The sequence below is a fragment of the Triplophysa dalaica genome, chromosome 22, assembly GCF_015846415.1.
Source record: "Triplophysa dalaica isolate WHDGS20190420 chromosome 22, ASM1584641v1, whole genome shotgun sequence".
Classification (NCBI taxonomy): domain Eukaryota; kingdom Metazoa; phylum Chordata; class Actinopteri; order Cypriniformes; family Nemacheilidae; genus Triplophysa; species Triplophysa dalaica.
In genome coordinates, this window is record NC_079563.1 from 8,997,319 (window position 1) to 9,023,811 (window position 26,493).

Consider the following 26,493-nt stretch of genomic DNA (forward strand, 5'->3'; position numbering starts at 1 on the left):
TTCAGAAATAAAAACTCAAAATATCACTCATCAATTGCTCCATTCTTTTATTATAGAAAGCAATGTGAAGGTTTCATGATGTGTGTTGTTTTACTCACACACCGTTTATCTTAAAACCATGTAACTGGTTGTAGATACCCTCATAAAACGGAGGGAGCTTTTTTCATAAGACGCTTCACAAATACGCAAGAAAATCATAGTTTCACATTGCATACATATTAAACACAATCCCTGACTGAACGTAATAAATTACTCAACGTGCATGATGAATGGACTACAGAAGTTGGACAGAGCTGTGTTGACTGTACATTAGATAGTAACGGCTATAAACAGGTTTGTTTATGCAACATAATACAGAAAAAAGCCTAGGGGACAATAAGAGCCAATGATGATCCAAGTTTGTGTTACAGTTATATATGCCATGAGTTCATAATGACAAGCAAGAAATTCTCTGTACAGTAAAATCACGAAAATTAAATGCTTTCGGTTCGGAAGCTTGCAAACTAGCATCAGGAGGAGATAATCTACATTTAAACCTAAACATGTTCACTTGGAGGTCGGTCAACAGAGCAGATGCTCGTGTCTGCTCTTGAAGTGCTGGAGTCTCTCTAGTGGTCAGTTATATTTCAACAGTCTTGAGTGACAGTTTGCAGCATCCACCACTGAGAGCCTTTGGTTTATTTTCTCTGTCTCTTCTATCTATGGTACAACTGGTTGCTCATTCCAGGGTATTCATCCATGTCTGAACTCCGTGAGCCACCTAGCAAAAAAGAGGTAGAGGTTAAATAGCTCTCATCTAACATCTAAATTTGATATGATGGAAAACAGCAAAAATGTTGAACATATATGAATAATAATCTTAAATATACAGTATTAAAGGGATACATCACCCAAAAATGAAAACTCTTTATATTGAAATTTTATATTTTGCATACAAAATCACTAACAGGAATAAATGAAAAATAATTAAATATAAATTCAAGTATTTCTCCAACATGCCTGTATGACAGTTATACGTCCATATTCTGTTTCCATCATAGCGACACTTGCACTTCAAAACATTGTTGGTGTAATCTGATTCTGCTACATCATAGTTAGGATTGATCACAACCTATGAAACAAGATACATTTCTGTAAGAACGCAACAATTATGTTAAATTTGTCTTCTGACTTCAAGTTGTGTGTATTGTACCTGGAAAATATAATCTCCCGGCTTCACATCTGTGATGTCGATCCACTGACAGTCAATGTCGTGTCTATAGGTGTCCCAGCAGCCAACCGTGATGCCCTGCTCCCCAAAGTTGGCACAAAGATATCGTTTCTGAATACCTGCATGAAAGAAAAAAGCAATTGTTGAACATTTATAAAAAAACTCTCTTTTAATCACCCTTCAAAACCTGTTTATGACTCTTCTTCATTTTAATTTTCGGCAATAAGCCCCCAAACACAAAACTGTGTTCAAAAGTACTTTTATGTTCTCAAATGTTAATATTCAATGGTGCAGAATAACTTTTGCTTTAGTCTATCATTGTATCCATTAGTGCAGTGAGTTCACACCTTCATCACACTGCGTGTCCTCCAAACAGAAGCTGGCCTTGTGACCTTCTGCAATCTTGGTACCATTCAGACTCAGAAGATCATAGTGTGTGAAGACCTCCATACTGTGGTAGTGCCTGTACCAATAAACAACAAGATACCCTCATCACATAGCTGTATTTCAAAATCAAAACTTTATTTTGTGATCTGAGATGATCTTGCCTGTGACACTCGTGCCAGGTCCATGCGTGGTATCCCAGCTTGGGTCTGAAGTCGGATAAGCCTACATTATGGATCTGGGATGAGAAGCGGAGCAGGCGTCGGTACGAGCTGTGGTCGCCTTGTTTTGCAGTGGTGGAGAGGCAGTGTTCTTCGAGGGCGCACTGGAGGGCGTACATGGGCCTGTCCTCCAGATAGGTGGTCTGCTCCACAAGCTGAGCGTTAAGCACCAGGTCAGGGGCCGCTGTGAGTCATGAGTTCAGAGGTCAGAAAGAGCAAATTCCTCCATGCAGTAAGATTGCGTGATGTATTGACCTGGCAATCTAAACCTCAGTCAGACTAACTGGTTAACATTGTTTATGAAGGTGATCCATCAGGTTTCTAGAGACTTACTGCTTAGTCCGACCTGTAAACGCTTTCAGTAAGAAAATAATCTTACTATTAGTAGTATACTCTTTCAATCATACCATTTTTAGTTACTAAACATACACTTTTAAATGCAACAGTAGAATATTTTTAGTATACAAGAATGTTTATCATTTGTATATACAAACATAAATGCTATGTGGCCCAAACTTAACTTCCGATAGACCTCCGCAAAGAAACTGTTGAGTAGTTTTAATGTCATTTAATAAAATGAATATACAATAATATATAAGATAACCAAACACAGACTGGAAGTGAACTTCAGGCCAGAAGTGTCTACAGTCTATTTAAGACTACGAGTGAAGTTTACAAGTATACTGATAGTATCCTTGATGACAAAGATAATTGCTTTAATGTTAAATCAATGTTGAAAATAACCAATTTGTCACAGATAAATATATATATTTGGACACTTCCGACAGTGTAAGTCACACATACTTTTAAGAATTTCATAAGTTCTCTAATATGCTACAGTAAACATGTTAACATTTAAAAGGAAAGTTCACCCACAAATGAAAATGTTGTCATTTCAAACATAAAACACAAAAGGAGATATATTGAAGAAGGTTGTTCACCAAACAACAGCGTCAGCCATTCACTTTCAATGCAAGTGAATGGGGACCGCTGTTGTTCGGTTACCATCATTCTTCAAAATATCTTCTTTTGTGTTTTGTAGAAGAAAGTCAGTCAAAAGTTTTGAAATGAGTAAACGATGACAAAATGTTCATTTTGTGGGTGCACGATCCCTTCGACAATGCCTTGATGTCATTATAGCCGTGAATCATGAACTCAAATGTACTCCGGGTCACTTTGAATAAAAGCATCTGACAAACGTATAAAGTAAAATGTCTTACTATCTGCGCACGAGACTCCAGCAGCGAAGCGTCCGCCTCCTTTCGGGCAGTTGAGATGTTTCCCGTGATGCAGACACTGAGTGAGACTCATCTCAGTACCTGAACATCTGACCCCACTCATCACAACATGATCAGCACTGCGGTCTCCAGACCAGTACCACGTCTCCTACACAAACACACACATTACACATAACGACACTATTTTAGTATTTAATGTGTTAATGTAAAATCAATTAATCATCTTCTAAATGCAAAATGTGTACGCTGTTTATTTAGTGCATTTCATCATAGCAGTGGTTCCCAAATGGGGGTACCCCACGCGTACCCCCATTTGGGGAACACTGCTATGATGAAATGCCCTTAAATATACAGACTACACATTTTGCATTAAGAAGATAATTAATTGATTTTATATTAACACATGTTCTCCCCGTGCCTTGGGGGTTTCCTCCGGGTACTCCGGTTTCCTCCCCTGGTCCAAAGACATGCATGGTAGGTTGATTGGCATCTCTGGAAAAAATTGTCCGTAGGGTGTGAGTGCGTGAATGAATGAGTGTGTGTGCCCTGCGATGGGTTGGCACTCCATCCAGGGTGTATCCTGCCTTGATGCCCGATGACTCCTGAGATAGGCGCAGGCTCCCCGTGACCCGAGGTAGTTCGGATAAAGCGGTAGAAAATGGATGGATGGATGGATATTAACACATTAAATACTAAAATAGTAAAAGTAAAATACTTTGGGGTACTGCATGGGGTATGAGAGAGAAACTGAAATTTAGGAATAAATAATGGAAATCAATAAATTATGATAATAGAATTGTCAAATGAAATGAGGACTACACAACTAAGCATAAAAAATGTACTCATACATTTAAAACGCATTTCAATTTATGAGAGTTATTTTTTGAGACCCGGACATGGAATCAGGAGCAGTGTCTCGGTGAGAAATAATGCAAGTTAGGAGAGGTTGCGGTTAAATGTTAAAGAAATGCTGATTTTCCTGGAATGAAAAACACTGAACTATTTACATAGTTGCGTAAGCTACATACAGAAATGTTTATAAGCAATAAACCTGCTTGGGGGCATCAGATATAATAACTGTCTGACTCTCATGTCACTGTATTTTAATGAAAAATGTTGCGGTCTGGTCAAGGGGCACTTGGCTTAAAAAATCATAAAAAAAAAGTTTGAGAACCACTGCGTTATAGGAATGAAATGCCATACATGTCATTACACCTCATTACCAAACGAGGGCGCTGTGTTTACATTTTTTCACACAACCCGAACGTGACTTGTGCGTCTGTTATAGAGATTGTTTCTCATTACAGCTGTTGCAAAAGTGTAGCGGTCTTAAACGCATTGTGTACCCCACGGAAAGTCTCTCAAAGCTTGTATTACTGTACAAACATATGTGAATGATGAGTAACGGTCAAGTATTATTTCTGTTTTCCATGTGTTTTGTGTCCCTTGACTCCGCAGAGTTGACTCATTCTAGCTCCCTCACTCATCTGAGAGATAATCTCGCGCGACCCGCCACCGGGTAAACGGGCTCATTGTGTCAGATTTTCCGCTCTCTCTCTCTCTCTCTCTCTCTCTCTCTTCCTTCCTCTACCCCTGTTTTCCACACTTTCTGTCTGGAAAGACCCACCGGTCCAGACTGTCCGATAAATCTTGTTTTAATGACCACACTGACATCTGGAAGTTGTATCTTGCACTTTTTGAGCCTTGGTAACGGTCCTACAGAAACAAGCTACCAAAACAAGTGATATTTACATAACTTAAATTAAATACCCTTTAGATAAAAGTTAATTAAAGAAAAACAACTGCTTAAATATCCCAAGGGTTTCTCAAGACTTGGTAAATCTTATATCGTCGAGTTAATGCGCAAATGATAACGTCAAATGATAACGTCATTACGTCCAAATTGTCTTTGACACGCGGCCACACGCCTCAATTAGGGGAGAACTTCAGCCAATCAACATAACAACATTTAATAATGGCATTAGCCTGCAGAACTTTTCCATTTCCACTCATTGAAGCGCCCGTCAAACTAATCCTATAGCTTTTATCATGTAAATAGTTTGCAGAGCTGTACTGTCGGAAGTTTATTACCAGGATGTCATTCAAGTGCGAGCGCCCCAAAACTCTTAAAGGGACAGTTCACCCCAAAATAAATCCGTCATCATCATTTACTCGAATCGTTTCGAATCTGTATAAATGAATTAGTTCTGATGAACGTTGGACGATTGCACAGTTCTTTGGCACCGTTGACTACCATAGTATTAGTAGGGAACATGACAATGGTAGTCAAAAGTGCCCAGAACGTTTGTCTTTCTACAGTCTTCAAACGCTCTTCTTTTGTGTCCACAAAGACATTTATACAGATTTCTAACAACTTGAGGTGAGTCAATGAAGACAGAATTTTCATTTTTGGGTGAACTGTTCCTTTAAGATGTCAATGTTAAAGGGATACTTTACCCAAAAATAAAATGTCTCATATTATTAACTCACCCTCGTGTCATTTTAAATCTGTTAACTTTTCTTTCTATTGCAGAACACAAAAGAAGATATTTTGAAGAATTTTGGTAACCACACATTGGGCCTCCCATTGACTTTCATTGTATGAACAAAACCAGCAAGACATTTATCAAAATATCTCTTGTTGTGTTTGACATAAAAAAAAGAGTCATATACAGGTTTTTAATGACAGGGGGAATCAAATACATAAATTGACTTCTTGGAGGAACCCGTACTTTATTGTGGAATCCCCAAAAATGTTAGTTGTATGAAACAGTGATGCCACATTAGCCACAGGGGGTGTCAAATGAAAAGCAAAAAGTGCTCTTTTACTGTTAAAATGTGATTATTTACCTGAAATGCGTGGCTGGCGAAGCCTAATCCCAGCTGTCTGCAGACCACCATCGCCTCCATGATCCCCCAGTTTTCACTACAAACGGTTCCCCACACCAGAGAACCACCCCTTTCAGCTAGAACCTCCACACGTCCCTCAAACGTGTTTCTTCCTCCACTCAAACGAATCTATAGCGATGGAATTAAATAGTTTAAAGAGGTTTCTTTTTCATTCCATCATTTCTTATGTGAGCTGACCAGTAATTAAATGTTCTTACCCTCTTTTGGAAGCCCATGGCAGGTACATTGCAGCGCACGCCAGCATCTTCCTCATGACTGCAGCCCAGCGCATCATTATTGAAGTAGCAGTCAGTGAGAGACTTCTCAAATCCAGAGCACTCTACCTCATTCATATGAACCGGACCCATTCCTGAGAAAACACGAGGACATTGAAGAACGAATTCCAACGAACATCGACTGTCAAACACAGAACCAGCATTCCTTTGCATAAAATGTAAGATGTCCCAGAAAGTTGTAATTATCTAAAGTTCTGAAGGAGATAACATCACATTAATGTTCTTTCGGGTAGCGTGTTGTATCTTGGGAGAGCTGGAGAGTGTTTGTATTTGTTTAGTCTGTATCACAAGCACAGAGTCATGGTGATGTTTCCTATCTGTTTTTCGAGAACACTGTCAACTTGAGCGCATGAGAAAATAAGGCTTTAAAGAACCCGAAAAAGGGATGTGAATAGGAAGAAGAAATTATACAAATGAATCCAAGCAGTTTGCCAGTTAGTTTTTGCTCCCATAGCTTCACTTTAAAGTGAAGACGCAATGCAATAAATCTACAAAATGAACGAAAGACTGCAATGTGATTCCCATTTGGTTTGTAAATCGTTCTCAAACCCTTTCCCTTATATAATCTGTTGGATGAAAATGAAATTAATTCCATTTCGGATGAACCTTCTCTGAATATTGTGGAAAATCAGGAACGTACAAGAATGTAAAATATACACACAACAAAATACAAAGTAAACCAAAATGTTTGAGTATCTTAAAGAGATTTTTCACCCAATAATGAACAATCATTTAGGTAGGCCTACCACAGTTGTTCGGTTACCAACTTTCTTCAAAATATCTTTTTTGTGCCTTGCAGAAGAAAATCATACAGGTTTGAAATGACAAGAGAGTGAGTAAACGATAAAAGAATGGTCATTTTTGGATGATCACTTTAATGCAAGTGTATTGTTTATGCAAAAATATTGCATGCAAGTTTGCCGCCGTGCAAACTCTCTGGATAAATCTACTATAAGAACCTCTCTGAACATCAGCTGTGGTACAGCCCTCTGCACGTCTCCAGTTGGAGAACAGATGTTTGAGAACACAGATGAGTGAGACTCCTGGCTCAGGAATGCTCTCATGAATCTGATCAAAGATACTTTAAAGGCTGTGATCCATGACTGTCAGATGAAGGCCAAAGACAAAGACTGCTGTCGTTTCAATTCAAGTGCTTCGAGAAGAAAAACATTCATGATAGATGTTTATGTTCTACGTAAGTTTAACAATAAAGCGTACATCACAATATGATGTTCCGTGTAAGATGAGAGAATGCACACTGACCTTGTCCTAACTTTGCTCCAGTAAAAGCCTCTTTGGCTGTGCCATAGCCCAGCTCTCGACACACGACAGTGGCGGCCCTCAGGTTCCAGTTGTCGTCACAGACCGTCCCCCAAACTCCGTTCTTTAACACCTCCACTCTTCCCTCACCAACATTCGCACCTCCCCGCAGACGCACCAGGGGTTGCTATTAAATTATATATCAAATTAATCAATGGGACAATTCAGGTTAGAAGCAACACTTTTTGAAGAATGGGGATAGCATTTGATGCTAGGCAAGGTTCCCTGGGCATTTCTAATGTGCTCTTAGCATCTTTAGCTTTATGTTGCTGCTAGCGTTGAGAAACTAAACACACAGGACCAAACTGTTTGTCACAGTTTGTTTGTTACTTTTGTTCAATACATTTACATATTCCTATACTGACAGAAGTCTAAATATATTTGGCCTATACTATTCAATCTTTTGATGGAGATTCATTTAAAAGTATAAAGAAGTGAAGTATATTTGGCTTGTAGTTTGTTTATTTTTGATTGGGTAGCCTTCTTTCACATATATTTTTTTTCACATATTAAATATTTTTGTTTTACCTACTCTTTTAAAAGTATATAATATATACAACTGTTAACAGCATTACAAGACAGATGAAAAGTGTGATAAAAATCCAGGTTATCCCATAAAACGTTTCCTAAATAGCCTACATGTATAAATATTAAAGTTGTTTTTCTTAAAGTGTAATTTCATAAACTAATAAATGTGCGAAAAATATTAAAATAGTAAACTATCGGTTTCCCTGTAAGTCACATTAGCATAGTTGCAGCCAAAAAAAAAAAACTGTTGTGTACGAAACTTTACTACTGGTACACTTATAGGTGCCTATATTTAAAATGAATGAAATAGTACAGTGTACTTACCAGTACACTGAAAACAGAACACTTGGTTGGTACACAACATACTTTGTACAAAAAAATTTAACTTCTTTTTTTTGGAAGGCCGAATCCATAAATCCGAGTGAATCAACACACCCAAAAAGAAAAATCCTTCATCGCAGCTGTGTTTCTTCAATCTAGCCGTCTCTTTATGGATCTGTTCCAGGTAATAGTCCACAGCACTGAGAAGCTGTTGTTTCACCGCTTGTACACACTCACATCAGCACTCTGCACTTGAATTCAAACATTATGTAATCTCCCTTTCATCCCAAAAGGAAACGTGCTATTTATTGTACTGCATGACCTTGCATGTGCCGCTGCTATTATTTCCAGGCCGGATGACTGTAACGATTCCCAGGAAATGAACATGCGAGGAATTCTTTCAGAAATAAACATTCAACCTTTCACACCCCAGTCAGCGCGAAAAAATGGAAAATGAAATTGCACATGTGCAACAGTCATTGCTAACAGGAAAGTATGTGACAGTAGCTGATGTGATGTCATGGCGGATGACACAGCAGTGTTAGAAACCACAGGTACTCAAATCATGTGACTTATAATACTGATGTCATTCATTCTGTGCATGCAACTTACCGATGGTCTGTAGGCCTTTCTGAAGCCAACAGATGATGAGGGGGCGAAGGCTCTTCCAGGCACGCAGCTGACTACCACAGGCAGGCCACGTCCACAGGTGCCGTTCCTCTTTCGTTCCAGGGGTTTGCCCAGTCTACAGCTCGACAGGTGGACCTCATTTCCTGTACAGTTCACGGAGAAACCCCAGTAGTTTTTTCTCTTTCGCATGGACAGGGATCTGAAAGAGGGAATACAGATTAGTTCAGTTTTGTCAAGACAAAAATACAATTAAAAACATCTAGATGATACTTTCTAGAGGATATAGGAACCTTTTATTTGTTGGTTCACTCCAAATAGTTAAAATAATACAGTTTTTCTTTAATTATTAACAGGACATGACATTGCTATTTCAACAGAGGAAACAGCACTTTTCCCATGATTCTCATAACATGCACAGAGGTTAGAGAAAGTTCTAGTTCAGCTATGGTCACCCAACATCTTCACTCAAACAATATGTGTGTCCTGAAGTTTCCTCCTGTTAAAGGGATACTCCACCCATAAATGAACATTCTTGTCATGAAGTCGTTCCAAACCTGTGTACATTTCTTTGTTCGGTTGTACACAATGAAAGATATTTGGAAAAGTGTTAGCAACTGAGATTTTGACTACCACAGAAATGCTAACATGTTTCTCAACATCTATCTTTGTGGTCAACAGAACATGTATACAGGTTTGGACTCACCTGAGGTTGAGTAATTCATGACAGACGTTTTGTTTTGGGTGGAGTAACCCTTAATGAGTCCAACATTTGTTCCGCTTCATACCTGAACAACAAAATCTTATGAACATGCAAAGTTTCTATCTACTGTCTTCATCAACAACAACAACAACAACAAAAATGTCAACTCAAATAGAAATTTAATTCCTATTAAAATACACACTAACAATAATACAACCTTCATATGTCTGCATGTCAGATGAGATGACTTTAATATCTCAACTATTTCTCCTAGACATCAATGATATTAAATGAAGAGCAAATTAAAACATTTTCTCAAGTCTCAGATATTTCTCCAGAGAAAAAAAGATCTTTAAATCTTACATGTCTCCATTAGTTTTCAGAAGAGATCTCAACAATGTCAAAAACTTGCTGACAAGTTTGCAATCAAGAGTCAATATTAATGAAAAGTTCAATATGAAGTCAAATATTTCTCATCAAACTGGACCAAGTCCAGATAATTTATCCTACAATACTCGTAAAAACGGGAATGTAAAATGATACAGTTTTACTGATATTTCACACCCAACTTGTACATTTACAGGTTAACCACTTTAAAGAAAATGTGTAAAAATTCTCTAAAACTGTGAACTTCTGTAAAAAAGCGGTTTTGCACCGTGTACACAACACCACCATCCTCTTCACATAGTTTAACAATAATCTCAATTGTTTCCATTTCTATTTTCCTAAGCAATTTTAGGAGACAGGAGATAAATGAAAACTCAAATCTCATGCGCTATAAAAGAGAAACTTCTGCAATAACAATTTCTTCTGGGGACGTATGCACAACTTACAAACTTAAAATCATTGTCAATTATTGTTCATTCTCAGCATATTTCTTGTTGTGGATAGAATCTAGTATAACCTCAATCTAGATTTTTTATAGAAGTCTTTTAATATGTCAGGCTAAAACAAACAGTTATCCGGTCACACCTTTCAATGGACAGAACCACACCTCAGGTGCTGGAGGGTAGACAAATAAAACCCATTTAATAAAATGGTGTGACTAAACAAGCAGATGGAAGAAGAGGGACACAAAAACAAGTGTATTTTAAAATGTTTGTGCCTCAGGGTGTTTCTGAAGGAAAGGTGAGGTCACATGTCCAGTGATTCAACCACGCACCTTTATAAAATGTTCCAACAAACATACACACACATACCTCACCCTAAAATATCAATCTTTCTTTAGCATGTGGCTGGATGTATGAATAAATGCATAAATATATATAGAAAAATATTTATCTTCAAGAACGTTCTGTTTTTATAAACGCGTGCATGCCTGGGCACTGGCCATGTTATAGTGTTTTATAATATTACATATAAAATGTTATCCTGCCGAACAGACAAGCATTTATTCACAGATTTATCACAGGAAAACTCTATAGACGTTTTTACAGTTAAAAGTCCCTAACAGAGTAACTGAGAAAACACAATGTTCTCTGCTGCATGGGAAGCAGCCAGGAATTATGTTGGGTAACATTCTGGCAATCTGGATATGATTCACCTGAAATCTAAAAACAACTCCCACATTTATTTCCATGGTGACTTTAAACTTTACTTTTCTTTAAGCATATTTTTTTTCCAAACAGGGATAAAAAGTTATTGTAAGTCATGCATGACTCACTGCCCCTTGCCTTACATAGCACATTAACACAAATGTTGAACGAATCCTATCTGATATGCAGGAATTTTCCTTACTTTAAGATTTTGTTGCTGTATTTCTTTTCTCCGGGGAATCCGTACATCCCACAAACGACTCGGCTGTTCATTTGTGTCCATTCCTCATCGCAGAACTGCCTCCATTTCCCATTGTCCTTAACCTCTACAAAGCCCTCTGTGATGGGGATCCGCTTGAGATGGGATGATATGGGTCGCATGCGGATTTCTTCCACCCTCTCCTCAATGGTCTAAGTTGGAAGCAAAAAACCCTCTTAATCGGTATAGTTCTCACAGTGCATCAGTGCTTACGTCGAATTAACTGTAAAATGTTTAAAACATCATATAGCAAGAGTAGATCAATAAGTAACGTTCTGGAGAGGTTGTAGTAATCTTAGTTTTAATCTTAAGGCTGGAATTTGAGGGCAATACTGAGGAGTCATATCATTTGTGACCAATAATTGAGAAGGCTGACCAGACGTGCTGTTAAAAAACAAGGTCAAGAATCTGAAATACATTATACATGGATATATACATGCTCTCAGCACAGACCTCAGCAGACTTGCAGTCGTTGGCTTTGTTGACTTTGTTTAAGCCCAATGAACTTTAACTAGAAGAGCACATGAATCTGTCATCCGTTTCATCCACAATCTCCAGACCACATAACATTTTAGCTTAAAGCGATATGAGCCATTAAATTCATCAAATCTAAACGCATCTTTGTTCGCTCCCACTAAATGACCCTCACATGTACCCAAACCGTTTAATACAGGGGCTTTTTGCCATGATGTCAACTAAAAGGAATGCTTCGACTCTGTAGCAATAAAAATGCTGTTCTATCTACGAGGAGGTGGTTATTAGTTTGAGTACGAATTATGAGTTATTGAGTTATGAGTTTCAAATGACAAAGGTAAAAATCATTTAGAGGAGTGAGGAGACTAGATCTGTGGCTTCTAAATAATTGAATTCATGTGTTAATGTGTTACACACAGTTTGTGAATGAAAGAAGAGAGAGATGTGCCAAAGTGAAGCCAAAAGAAAGTGGAGACCGTGAAGGCGTGAACAGAGCCAAACGTTGCAGACGCACAGTGAGCAAGATTTGATTTGAATGTAAATATTACTATATAAAGGCGAGACTATTGGCTTGGGTTTGCTTGAAGTGGGCTCTCATTCAGACACATCCCTGTTTGCTCTTCTTCTGAAAGTCTGTAGGAAACCAAAGGGTGAGTGTTGAGTGAAGGGGTGTGAGCGGGGGTCGTCCCGCCAGCTGTGAGTGAGACCACCGCCTTAAGCGTCCAGACCAAACATCTTCCACTGCATATTTTTACACCAAAGAGACGCCCTGTTTGATGAAGCTCAGGTTTTGCACCCATAAGACTTCTAAAGGGTTGATCTGACGGCAGGCGGGAGTACTTTCACCTTTCATCAACATGATGTGTCAGTAGGAAAAACAGGTGTTTTTTTTTTATTAAGCTTTATGTGAACAGAGAGACATTTGCAGGGCTTTGTAAACCAAAAAATGTGGCAAGACAAACACTATATGGATGTATTACGTTTAAATGGATTTAATATTTAATGAAACATATTTGATCCTCAAATGGGTGTGAACTCAAGTAAAGGGATAACTATATCAGGCTAACAAAGAATATTGTCTGTGCAGATAAGTGAACTCAAACAAGAAATTGTGACTTGTGAAGTCTAAAGAATGTCTTGTCTATGACCTGACAAGCATTCAGTATGAAGGTTGAATGTTATTATAATCCTCTGACTGACAGGATGACAAGTTCAATAGAGGACATAGGACTTCATATCCAAGGGCTTCTTTGAAATTCAGTTGGTAATCCAATCCTTATGGTATATTCTCTCTGCTTGTGTGTTCCCGTGGCTCAACTGGTGTCAAGAAATGGGTTTGATTTTCAGGGAATGCACAATTTTGAATCGCACAGTAAGTCACTTCATATAAAATAGATGTCAGATTGAATTTACCATAAGATCTGATTTAATATACTAAAGTATTGATTGAAATTGAAGACCCCAGGTTCATATGACAATAATCCACCAGTTGAGCTAAGGAAACTAATATACCAGTGTCAAAAGACCTGGAAAGTTAATTTAGGAAAACTTCACTCAAATAGGATTTTTAATATTCATTTTCGGCCTTTACAGCTTTTTTTTGACAGTCCAGTGTAGAAAAACAGGAGACGTGACAGGAACAGTGCATATAACAACTAGGCGCAAAACACCTAAGAGGAACCAAAGAGATTTCAGGTTATCGACGTCTCGCCATTTTAACATGACATACTATGCTAAATAAGTCAAAAATATAAATCTTAAATTTCTCTTTAAAACGTACATTTTACAGATTTTCCACGTAATGGATTTTTTTTTTAATTTACAGAACTTTAATTTGACAGATTCTTCATGGAATTTTAAAATACGGTAAAAAAAACATGTCATTACAAAAAATGCCAATTTACAAGGAAACTGGGAAAACATGTAATTTTACAGGGGGAAAACTGTAATTTCATGGTTTATTTCTGGCACCCCAGCTGGATATAAAATTTCAAAATAAAAAAATTACCAGATTTTTTTACAGTGTATCATTTGGTACTGAGCACCGAATATAACATGCAGAAAAATGCATTGTGACCACGGATAAGAATTCCAGAAGTACAAATATGTGAGAACATTTTACTAATTCATTTATTTGTTTTATGTAAATAGTGCAAAATGTTTATAAATTATTTTATTAATTCGTACTATAGATTAATGTTTATTCATTCATTTGAGTAACTTTGCATCCTTTTCGTTAACATGTTAACCACCAGACTCCAGCTTTTTGTGCACATGATATCAATAAATAACGTTTCTCTGTTTATATCAGGAGCTACTTATTTTATTATTAAGCATGTGATGGTTTTAAATCGCAGGCAGAAACTGATGAAACATGAGGATGATTGACCTAAAACACGTTTTTGATAAACGTGCTATTAATGTATTAATGCATTTTTCTTTTTTGCATGGCATATGCAGGTCTCCATTTTGCTTTAGAAGATATGTGTTAAGTCGTTTGTATTCCTTTAAAAGTGGTTGTGTGTGTTTTTGGAGCTTCATCATATTGAGCACGTAAAAAGAGATTTAAACATGTAAAAATATTTGTTTACGGTGTGTTAAACTGAAGAAAGGAAGTCATTAACATCGGTAAAGGCATCACGGCGAGTCAATTCTGAGAAAATGTTCCTATCTGAGTGAAATATTCCTTTAACCTTCTTAAAATAAGCGTAACCTGTATAACTGTATGTTTTATAAATAAGACTCAACAAAGACGTCTTTAAGACTTGTCGTCTGTCAGCTCAAACACACCCACGTATCCAAAACAAACCCACAGACGGGATACAGTCATTCATAAAGTGAGAAACCGTGCGCATATATGACTGCATTGAAGAACTTAAGGTCCATGCGTGAGCAATGGAAACAGTAGCAGCAGGAATGCACGGGCTAGGGATGGGAGGGGGGGGGACCCTAGTTATCCAGACATTTCTCACTCGCTGGGACAAAACAACCTTCATCTGAACTTCACAGTATCCAAATATCCAAATATTTACATGCCGCTAATGCTGCTCGGCTGGGCTTGGAGAGGTGGATGAGAGAGAGGTGATGGCTTCTGGTGCAAACGTGCGGTTGAGCGTTTCTCCTCTCTTATTCACTTCCTGTTCACGTGTTTCACATTGGTTCTCCACGTGCCTGTTTCGGAGACTTTGTGTAAAACGATTTGGGATTTGGAGGAAAACAGAGGGATGTTTGAGGGAGAATGTTACTGCACTCTCTGAGGAAACACAAGAATGAAGGTTGGTAGCTGGGGTATCGATTCTCGCTCTTCTCCACCTTCAGCAACTCCAGACATTCAAACACACACGCAGCGAATATTTCACAGCCACCAGAAGCAGGACGCTTTAACATTTCAGTGTGTCGTCACCTCGATGCGCTCAAACACAACTACATAATCGCACTGACACTCAAAGCCAAGCCAAGATGTCTACAGCTTTCTGAGAGGAATGCCATTTGTTCCAGTCTTTTGTCTTCAGGGCCATCTTTGTGTCAGGACGGCACTTACACTTAGAATGAAAGTAACTGTGAACTCGTACAGTGCAGTGAAGGGTCACAAAAGTCTTTTGAATAAGCTCCATGGAAACGCTTTAGGTTAAGGTGACCCCTGAACTCGCGTTCCGCAGACATTCTCTGGATGTATTTACGCTGAACCTTCAAGAGTCTTCACCCAGCGCTGGTGTTCAACAAGATTTTTTTTTTAACTGGTCAGAACACGTTTTTTGAGATAGGAGAAACAACGGTTTATAAGAACATTTGAGCCTTCTTATAGTAATCAGTGTTATTAACATGAGGGTCATTCTTTAGATGCAAAGACACCCTTTTTGATAGGGTATCGACCTAGTGACAGCTTGGGTTCTTTTTTTCTTTTTTTTCTGACAGTGAACACACTGAAATACAGTAAAAAAAATCTTATTACAGAAAAAGACTGGAAATGTTCAAGAAAAACATGAAAAAACTGTTACTTTACGCTTTATGCTGGCCTCCCAGCTAGGGGAATTTTTTTTTGTATTTTTAAAATACTTTAAAAACTGTCAAATTACAGAAAAAAGGCTGCCAATGAAACATAGAACATAATTTTACAATTATAAATATTTTTATTTTATAAGGAAAATTTTAATTTTAAGTGGACAATGTTTATTTTACTTTTATTACTGGCACCCCAGCAAAATTACTGTTTTTTTACAGAAGTTTTTTTTACAGTTCAGCCTAACGCTTTACATTTCAGTGTCATCTGACAACAAAAATCAGAAACAAACTTTAAGGACATAACTTAATCCCACACCTGACATCTTGATCTTTACATCCTGGTTTCCTGGTTTTAAATTTGACCGAAGGCATTGTCTAGAAATCCCAGTGGATTATCTCAAATTTCTCATTCTTGAAAACAGAATGTACAAGAAATCCAACACCCAGACAAAAATCCTGAACTTTGACATGTCCAGGCTATATAGAACATGGGTTTGCTACCGGCGCATCCTGTCGAGACAACCGGTTGAGACCTGGCGCTGGCGTGTTGATTTAAGAGCATGCTTTCAGTCTAATCCATCACCATGACAATCTGAGTAGAATCCATTATGAACATTCAATCTATAAATTCATTTTTGACTCATGAACATGATTTTACAATGTTCGGCATTGAAAATCTGTCAAATGTACAATGAACTATTGCATATTTTAGTTGAATTAAAGATCGGGTAACACTCTCTGTTTCTGCCAATCTCATATTAATCTTATGTACCTATACAGTAGTATGGCATACCTCATATCTTCGAAGAGTAGATATATAGTATATAGTATATAGTTTTATCACATTAATAAAAGAGAGATACAGCTGTACAACTATTTCCGGAAAAACACAAGCTGTTGGAGGCAGGCAGTGGGACGGAACTACAGCACGAGCACACAATTTTGCACGTATGCGCCGATTGCCAACAAAACACAGACATATGACTTAATTTGACCTACCCCGTGCAGTTGTCCAGCATCTTTTAGCAACGGGACCGCGCCATCTATCAGTTTCAAATGTTCTCCAAATCCAGTGTTATATCCACCGATTATACAACATCCATCGCTGAAATGCCCTGAACAAACAGTCACACCTAAACTTCACTATCGCAAGAGTAACAAGCTGCAGTACCGACAATCTTGACGCAACGCAGACAATCTTGGTCGAAAGTAGATCTAGATTTCCGGGAGAATTGCCCAATAAAAGACTTTCCAAAACAACTTGGAGTGCTGGTGGAATGTATCAATCACATAAATACTATGTAAAACATCCAACTCGTTTTTTTACAAGTCGACCATGTTAACCATGAGAAGCCTGCATGTTCAACAGTGTAAGGAAGCATGACATGGCATGTTACCTACACTTTAAGTAATGACTGAATTTTGTTGGAGGTTATACATTATCTTCAGTGTTCGAGTAAAGGCAAGTTTTACAAACGTTGTCTCCTCTAAATCTCCTGTCTTTTATTTGCCAGGAATGTGACATGCAGACTGCATTGTAAATGTTTTGGAAGAAGTGCATCTGTTAGGGACATAAAATAAATGATGATTATCTGATTAATTGCTATAACTGCAAGAAACAAAACCAAGCCAGCAGCTTTCACTCTGAACATTTTGTAAACACTACTTGAATGTTTCCATGTGCACTTGTGTGTGGTGGTGATTAATTTGATTACCCAACGATAAACTCTTCCTCCTTTCCAACAAATGTTTACAAGAACACAAATACCACTGTTTCTCTTTTTTCATTTACCCTTGCTGGAGAGGTTTTCTTTGTTCCTATGGAGAAGTCTTCAACAATTTAGTGTCCAGCTGCAAAGAGCTGCAACAGCATGTATTCAGAAATAAGTATAAAAACTGTTTACAGATAATATTGTAGGAAAAGGTAAAATTACAATAACCTAAAATTATACTTATTGATTGTTTTTCCATTACAGCAAAATAAATAAAAAAGTTGCTACTAATTGTGGCTTGCTAGAACACACCAAATGCAAAGCATCGTGTTTTTCACCTTCTCACATGAAACGCGGGATTACTTTAACACACAAATTAAAAAACCTCACATGATAGCAAATGTCTTCACGCATTCGGACGTGTCAAACCGTAGTAGTCAATAACCTCTTTGCATGAATATGCCACTCAGGTTGACATTTTTCAGTGTGCACAAAAGACTCACGACTGAAGCGAATTTGCGTCTATTCGCATCTTAGCATTGACTTAGTATGTAATTTACTCATGCAACTAGTTCAATTCGCTCTTAGTGTCAACACACATGGGTGTTGTTGATGGTTGGCAGGGTGTTGCTATGCAGGGTGTTCTGGGAGGTTCCTGGGATGCTTCTTTGCTTTGTAAAGTTGTTTACTAGCCCTGGTTATACAGAGGAAAACTCCTTTTAAAATAAAGGTGCTACATAAGGTTCTTCATATCGATGCCATAAAATAACCAGTGTGGCTCTCCAAGGAACCATTCAGTCATAGGTTCTCAACAGAGCTATTTCTTTCATACCCTTTTATAATCTGAGGAACCTTTTTTTACTTTGAAGAACCTTTTGTTCAATACGGGTTGAATGTTGATTAAGGATGAATTCATACAAAGTGAACATCCGAAAATGTGTGATTAGCAGCAAAAGGTCAAAAAAAGGTTTAACTCTAAAGACAACTGTAATTTGAAAAGAAACAAACTACTTTGTATGAATTCAGTCACGAATTGCTGTGTTGAAAGATTTTACTCCTATGCCATGTTCTGGTCCCATTTCATTCTGCTGTTTTCTTTCACTATAATATCTGTCATTTGTTTAACCTGTTACAACTTCCACCAGGTGAAAATTATACGTCCATTTGTTTATAAAACAAAACAACAGTACACCTCTCCTCCATAAATTACAGCAGTTTATACATTTAAGTGTAATTTGTTGATTGAAAGTATAAACTGGTTTGGAAAAACGCTTTCAGGAGCCTGCATACGTTAACACAAAAATGTATATCTATTTCTGAAATTCAGGTTTTAAGACAGGCAAATTATCCTGTTTAATCTAATAGAAATGTTGTGTATTCTTGTTGATTCTTGTTGATCATACATTCATCCATTAACATCTAAATTTAGCACAAACAATTTGGGCCTCTTAAAAAGACATTCATTAGATTAAAGCATGTTGAGTTTTTCCTTGAGAACCTACAAAACAGCCTTTGATCGACTAACCTAAACTAATGTTTCACAAGCCATTTAACACAGCTGCTCAAATACAGTGACTTCACTCATGAGGTCTGATGAAAGCTTACCACAACATGCTTTCAGTGCAATGAAGTGTATCTTTTCATGTAACTCAAGCTAATGTGATCATAACGGCATCCTGGTACAGGATCAGAGTTGAGCTTGTACACTGACAACAAGGCGAGGTAAAATAACAGCAACCAAACAAACTTTAAAACAGAGCTGTTTGTATGTGTAGAAAGCCAGAAGAAATCTCTACATAGTCACTTTTTTCCAGCTTTGAAAGAGCCGGATTTATATTTATGGGGGTATTTTGTAATGCAATGTTATGTCAAAACCATTTAGTCTGTTTGTAAGCGATGTGCTAAGTCATCATTCGGCTGCCAGCATCATTTCACACATCCAATTAGCCAATGATGAGGAAAATACACAAAGGATGGGCTCTCGGTTATAAAAACTTTGGCGTTGGACCTTGAACGGGAGCCTGAGGAATCTGGAGAGAGATTGTCTCGTCTTAGCTCACCCGGCCGGGGTGTTTAACCAGCCTTTGAGAATTTGCCCAAATATGATTCACAGAGGAGCTCCTGTGTTTCAAACTTCTGGTATGCGTGTCCCGGAAAATTTGGAATGACACCTACCAATAGCTTACAACCTCACACAGGCATTCGTAGACGTACCCTGTCGCCTGACTGGTGCCGCATAAACTTTGAGATAAATTTAAGAATGCTGGGCAAAAATTACACAAAACATGTGCAAAGTTTATAAAGACAACTCAGATTATAAAAAATATTATTAAGATTATAAGATTATAAAAACATATTAATAAAATCATAGTCAGTGTACTGCTGTGCATTATCTATATGCTTTATGTAAGCATATCGCGAAGTGGTTTGATTAAATCAAATGTTGATCAAACAGATTGGAACTACCCGTGCATTAAATTGTTTTAATGCACACCTTCCAGCCAATCAGAATCAAGTATTCAAATAGTAACTAAGTTTATATATAATATATACGTCCATGAAAATACAGCAAATATTTTAACTTACGCTTTCAAAAAAGTCCTGATCGCTTTTTTAAAAGGCCAGCGTCTTTTTCTGCAGCTCAAAGTGTCTTTTTAGGTTGAAAAATGTTCAACTTTTCTGAAAAAACGTCCTGTCAAGCACCTTTTCACAGCTAACCAGTGATGGAGACCTGTCGTTTCCAAAACAACATGCAAGGAACGTGATTGGTTTAGAAGGATCAAGCTCGAAAAAATTAAATCCCGGCCGAAACACCAATTGGAGCATAGTTTTGTATAAATGTAAGTTTCACTTTCAATAGCTTTTGATTGCTTTTCCATAGAGAAATTAGTATTGTAGATTTTAGTGATTAGTCGTAGCAAAGACGCTCTCTGTTTATTAAAATAGACTTCCACTACGCTGCCTATGAAGCCGGTCTCTCTAAGCTGCCTCCGTGCACAAATGCTATCTTTGAACATTGCTGGCAGCTATTTGTAATCACAACGTGCTCTGGGTTTTGGCATTTTAATTAACTTACAACTTATAAAAAGTGTTTTATATTTGTCAACCCTGTCTTAATTAAATGTTTAGGCCTGATAGCAAAACCCTCTCATAGAATGACCCCTGTGTTTCTTTTCCAACAGTCTACCCGTGTCTCAGGAAACACTCATTCGACAGTCAGGATTTCGTGTTGCCATAATTCATTCCATTAGTCAGCAGCTCTGTGGAGTTTCACCGCATTGACATTCCCAGAGAAATCTTTGGAGGAATGGGGGAATGACTGGAGGGGCAGGAAGGATGTTGAGAGAGACGCAAAATATGGTAAAGTCATTAAACCTTAAGTCATGGAATGGAAAAGCACACCATGAGCTCTTTGATCATTCTCAAGAGCCCATCTTTAAACCTGCCTACCTCGGTTTCCATAGCAACATGGCAAATATACAAATATTGGTTAATAAGTCAACGTATCCTGACAGACTGCACGTAAGGGACCCGTGGGTGTGTGGACAGCTGGCGCGTCATTAAAGAAGAATTGAGCGCTCATAAACTATTCCGGGGCAGCAAACTTTGGGGAGGAATTTGTGAGCCACGGTAACAGACCTTCACTTCCTTTCGCCCGGGAGATAAAATGAAAATGTTCACTTAAAGGATGGAATAAAATCTCCCAAACGTATAGATAAAGTTTCCGTAAACGAATGCTGTAATGCATTTGAGTGAAATTTTGGTTAGGTTTAAGGCTCTTGGCTTTAACGTTTGATGGAAGGGCTGTGGTTGTGGCGACAAAGTGTGGTCTGTCGAGCTGATCGCTAATCTTTGAACTTTTTAAAAGAAATTTCAAAAGAATATCTGTTCTGCTTTAAACCCAGTGACCAACAGAAAACCCTCAGGCTTGATATACTTCCAGGTCTGCATTCACATCTGCATTGCATTTTGGTTAAATTCCCACAATATGCCATGAAGTACCTCAACATCGTTGCTCATAGTGTTGATGAATCTGTGGCCGGGGATACGCTTCTGATTGCACACCACCCCGACATCCTCTGTGTGTCTGCAGTCTGACACCCCAAAGCCATTTGAGGGACAATTGGCCAAAGATGTCTCTCTTCCAGTGCAATGAACATTGTCCAGCCAAATGTGACCTGTGGTACAAGGAACAAAAAAGTGTGTTCAGGATGTTGGTCTTCGCTTTGGTATGACGCTGGTGTCACCAACAGGCTTTTAACTATTCTTAAAAAAGGGTGCTACGAAAGGTTCTTCACGGTGATGTCATATGAGAACCGTTTTTGGTTACCCAATGTTTCGTATTTGAAGGATCCCAAACCATTTCTTTATTTTTTGTAATCTAAACAACATTTTTGCACTACAATGAACCTTTTGTGGAACAAAAAGATGGTCCGGTTGCTAAAGTTTCTTATTGGAACCATTCAGATCAAAAAAATTATCTACGCTGGCATGAAAAAGATTTCAGATTTCAGTTGAAATAGGATTGTGTAAACGTCCTGTAATAGTGTCCAGGGGGGGCTAGTTTTTCATCAGAACAGCAGAAAAATGAAACCATCAGCCAAAAAAAAATATGTTACAGCAACTGAATGTGTTTTTGGTTTAATTACAATTCTAAGTTTAAGATCATTGGTGTTTATTTGGGGGGGGACAGAGATGCACCCTACAAAAAGGGGACCGTACAACGGTAATGCTTGAGAACCTTATACATTTTCTTTTCAATGAACCTGCTTTACCGCAAACACTATGATGGTCCAGCAACTTCAACAGCAGTAACCATCTCCAACCAACCAACTACAGGCTTTGTAACATACAGTGCTGATTTCAAACGTCCTTTCTTTTAGCAGATGTTTTTTACATTTACCTTTTTATTTGAAAACGTGAGATTTGATTTTGCTTACTCAGGGAAAAAGATAATATAACCAGTGGCTAGTGTTCCTCAGGGCTCTAACCACCCACTGATCTGCAGGTTGTGATTTACAATCTCTAGACAGATTTATAGAGGCTGATCATTAGGTCTCTATAATAAGGACACAAAAATGAGATTATGTCTGTTCCGGATTAAATCCCATTCTATACTTTTTCCTGACTGGAACAGTTGTCTGGTTTGTATCAAGCGCCTTTTAATGACTAACACATGCATTTTTTGGACATTAGTGTTGTAATATAAGAGCAAAGGCACACAGAAGATCCTAAATGTTCATAACACTATCAAAACTTCCAGATCTCGTCCTACCTTCTCCTTGTCCAAATTTGGCAGACGGTAACCAAGACACCGCTCCAAGGAAGCCAAGTTCCCTGCACACAACATGTGCGGCCTCGATTGAGAAGTCATCATCACAGACGGTCCCCCACTCGTTGTTGTAAAAGACCTCCACACGACCCTCATAGTTCTTGCGTTTGTTTCCGGCCAGGCGGAGTTGAATTTTGGGTGGCTGGGACTGAGTCTGGGCTTCAACCAAAGTCAGAAGGATCATCAGACCAAGCACAAAATGCAATGTAGAGGAGATCATCATGACTAGGAATTCAATGACCTGTAAGACAACGACACAGATTTAGAGTAACAAGCCATTTTAACATTTAAAAAACAGTGCTGGATTGCATACGCATGTTAGTTAGATCCTAAGGCAGAACATATGTGTGACCGGAGTTACACGCCTCCATGATAATCCTGCCCTCTGGTCATACGGGTAATGTAAAGAGAGGACTGGTGTGTCCAGACTCTCCAACAGACAATCCATTAAACTTTCCATAATTGCAGGAATAAACCCTATGGTTTACGATATTGTTGTCTGAGAAAGATGTGATACAGTGTGAAGGACATCAAGAAGCAGATATGAAACATACGTAAAACGCCTGATGTGTGTGGAATTGAAAAAGGACACAAAAAATACATTGTAATGAAGCCAAAGATGTTACAAGAATTTGAAACAATGTAATCAATACTGCCTTGCCTACTTATTATTATATATATTATCAAATAAAAAGTCACTATGACATAATATTCAACATCTAATACAACAGACAATAATTCCGACATGAATTAATTATAGTCACGTGGTTTACACGGTGACTGGGTTCATAGACCTTCCGGTACAAATGGCATTGTAACCCTCGTCCGTTCATATCATCTCTTAACAAGGTATAATGTATTTAGCTCATATACTGTATGTACTTACATGCTGTTCTTGGACAGTTTATGACATAATTAAACTTGATCTACGCATTAAAGTGATACTTCACCCAAAAATTTAAATTATGTCATCATTAACTCATCTTCGATTTGTTCACATCTGTATAAATGTATTTGTTCTGATGAACACGGAGAAAGATATTTGGAAGAATGTTTATAACCAGACAGATTTTGCTCCCCATTGACTCCCATAATTTGTATCTTTTTTTTGCATTCTGTTGAACACAAAAGAACACATTTTGAGAAACGGACTGCAAATAGTTCTGGGGCACTTGGGGGCAGGATCTGTATTGTTATAAGCATTCTTCCTAATATCTTTCTCTGTGTTTATGAGAAAAAATACATTTATACAGATTTGGAACAAATCGAAGATGAGTAAATGATGACAGAATTTTCATTTTTTGGGTGAAGTATCACTTTAAAGTGTTTGTTCCATATTATATTGTTTGTCCATCATTGTGTTTTTTTATTATAGCATACTTTAGGATTCTGTCTTGTTTTAAGATTTTATTTACTCATCTTGGATTTGTTCCAAATCTGTATAAATGTATTTCTTCTGATAAACACAGAGAAAGAAATTATTTAGAATGCTTATAACAATACAGATTCTTCTCCCCACTGAGTACCATAGTAGGGAAAAATGCAATGGTTCTTCACAGAGTGCCACAGAACTGTTTGCAGTCCATCTCAAAATGTCAAATGTAATGTGTTTGTTAGGATCATTAAAGCATATTTTAGGCTACTGATAGGCTAGATGTACAAATCTAAAGAGGATGAATTTATTGAAAAAACGGCATGCTTTCGTAATTAATACATCCAGTGTAACCCTTAGAAAAATCAATAATCAAATATTCAATAAAAAAATGTAAGCTTTGTGACTGTATAGTCAAAGTTATGGTTTTACTAAAAGAAATATTTGTGACCATTGATAACTCCGATTTCAACACATTGATGCAAGCAATTTTTCGTTTCATAAAGACACGTGCATCCAAGGAATCGATTTTCAACACAAAATAAATATCAATAAAAAGTTTCATACACTTACCTTAAAATCTTGAAACTTCGTTCTGCAAAAGTCTTCTGCCAAGTTACAAGCGCAGTTGGACGCAGCAGCGCGCACTCACATCTGTCTGCGTAACGTTACCTACGACACTTTTAAATGAGTTCACCCCCTAACGTGGGCTTTCACCGCCTCCCACTACCTCTGGAATCTGAAACCATCCCAGACTGTCAGATTATGAAAGTCACAGGCACCCCGATGTGTCTGCTGCGCCCATGACGTCATCCATCTGGGTATGCCCCGTCGCGCGGCGTGATGTCTTCACGTGTAACGTGAGCGGCCAGACGTACAGAACGGAAACATTCGGTCATACATGAAATCCAGACAGAGAGATACAGACAGACGGGCAAATATTTAGATATAAGCTAAACGTCAGATATGCAGCCAGACAGACAGGGAGGCACACGGGGAGACAGACAGACAGGCACGTGTTCAGATAGTCGAGGAAAAACTTGCAGATATGCAGACAGATGATTACAAAATTGAGGACATCATGTGTCAGTTATTACTTTATTGATAAGTATGCAGATGCACATGCGCATTAACCAAATAAAATACAATAGTCTATGCAATCTTATATGTTGATATTTTAATTTTACACGTAAGTCATACACAGATTATCTGGCCATAGATAAAAGCTCATCTATGAGTTACAATTTAAATCCACCAAATGATGATTCTTTATAATGTACACGACTATAGATGTGAGTTACAGTGAACTGAGGGCTACTTTAACCAGCAGGACCCCCAGCAGCAGGACCGGGCTGGAGCTCAGGACCATCGCGGCGTTATGTTCTCCGTGACTGTGTGAGCGATGCGGCCCGTTACAGTCATCGGTGAAGCAGCATTCCAGCTCTCCACTGCTCATGGACGACTTGTCACAGAAGGACTTGAAAGTGCATGACTTCAAAACGGTGTCTGTGGTGGAAAAAACACTCATGAATTAGGGAAGGGAAAGATGAAGTCAAATCTCCTCAACACAGAAGGTAGAGGCCAAACTTTGTATTTATGAAATGTGTCGAAATCAAATTGCATAATAGGTAATAATAATAACAATGAACATTGTTGTTTATTACTGGTTGTTTTTGTAGCAGATACATATTTAAATTCTGCAATAAATGGGAACCGGTTTAGACAGATGTCTCCCTCTTGTGGCCGCAGGTGTAAATGTGCGCGGACTCACGTGCGCCTGTGATTGTGGAGCACGCATCTGCGTTCGCAGGACACACAGCAGAGCCCTGCCGGTGACACTCCTCCTGGTTATGAGCCACACAGGTGTAACACTTCAACCCCTCACCTTCACACACCGGACAAGACAACACATCTGATCTGAGATTAAAACGAAGAGCTCAACTCTTCCAAAATGTATTTGGGTAATTTTTATAGTCGTTTTGGTAACACAATATCGTGTATTTAACATAGCAGGCCCTTCTGAAAACACAATAGAAGCCATCTAATGAACTTAAAGGTTATAATGGGAAT

General features: G+C 38.1%; 1 protein-coding gene across 2 annotated transcripts; it reads right to left on the reverse strand.

The window, feature by feature from the left end:
- Positions 1–30: 30 nt before the first annotated feature.
- loxl2a (lysyl oxidase-like 2a) lies at positions 31–25,184 on the reverse strand. 2 transcript variants are annotated; one of them, XM_056736612.1, is made up of 14 exons: positions 24,997–25,184; positions 22,995–23,292; positions 21,722–21,897; positions 11,475–11,683; positions 9,020–9,236; positions 7,502–7,685; positions 6,161–6,312; positions 5,904–6,071; positions 3,036–3,201; positions 1,759–1,999; positions 1,558–1,673; positions 1,193–1,329; positions 1,000–1,111; positions 31–760 (listed from the first exon to the last, which is right to left on the reverse strand). In XM_056736612.1, the coding sequence occupies exons 2-14, from the start codon at positions 23,272–23,274 to the stop codon at positions 696–698; spliced, it is 2,223 nt and encodes a 740-aa protein (XP_056592590.1). In that variant the 5' UTR covers positions 23,275–23,292; positions 24,997–25,184; the 3' UTR covers positions 31–695. The 2 variants fall into 2 exon arrangements, with proteins under 2 accessions (XP_056592590.1, XP_056592591.1); XM_056736613.1 differs by lacking the exons at positions 21,722–21,897; positions 22,995–23,292; positions 24,997–25,184 and adding an exon at positions 17,007–17,139.
- Between the last annotated feature and the right edge of the window lie 1,309 nt (positions 25,185–26,493).

Excerpts from the sequence above, each read along its gene's own strand:
- loxl2a (XM_056736612.1), bottom strand. The coding sequence starts at position 23,274 with ATGATGATCTCCTCTACATTGCATTTTGTGCTTGGTCTGATGATCCTT. Across the intron at positions 1,330-1,557 it reads GGACACGCAGTGTGATGAAG|GTATTCAGAAACGATATCTT; the intron begins GTGTGAACTCAC and ends TCTTTCATGCAG. Across the intron at positions 1,112-1,192 it reads CGGGAGATTATATTTTCCAG|GTTGTGATCAATCCTAACTA; the intron begins GTACAATACACA and ends CTTGTTTCATAG.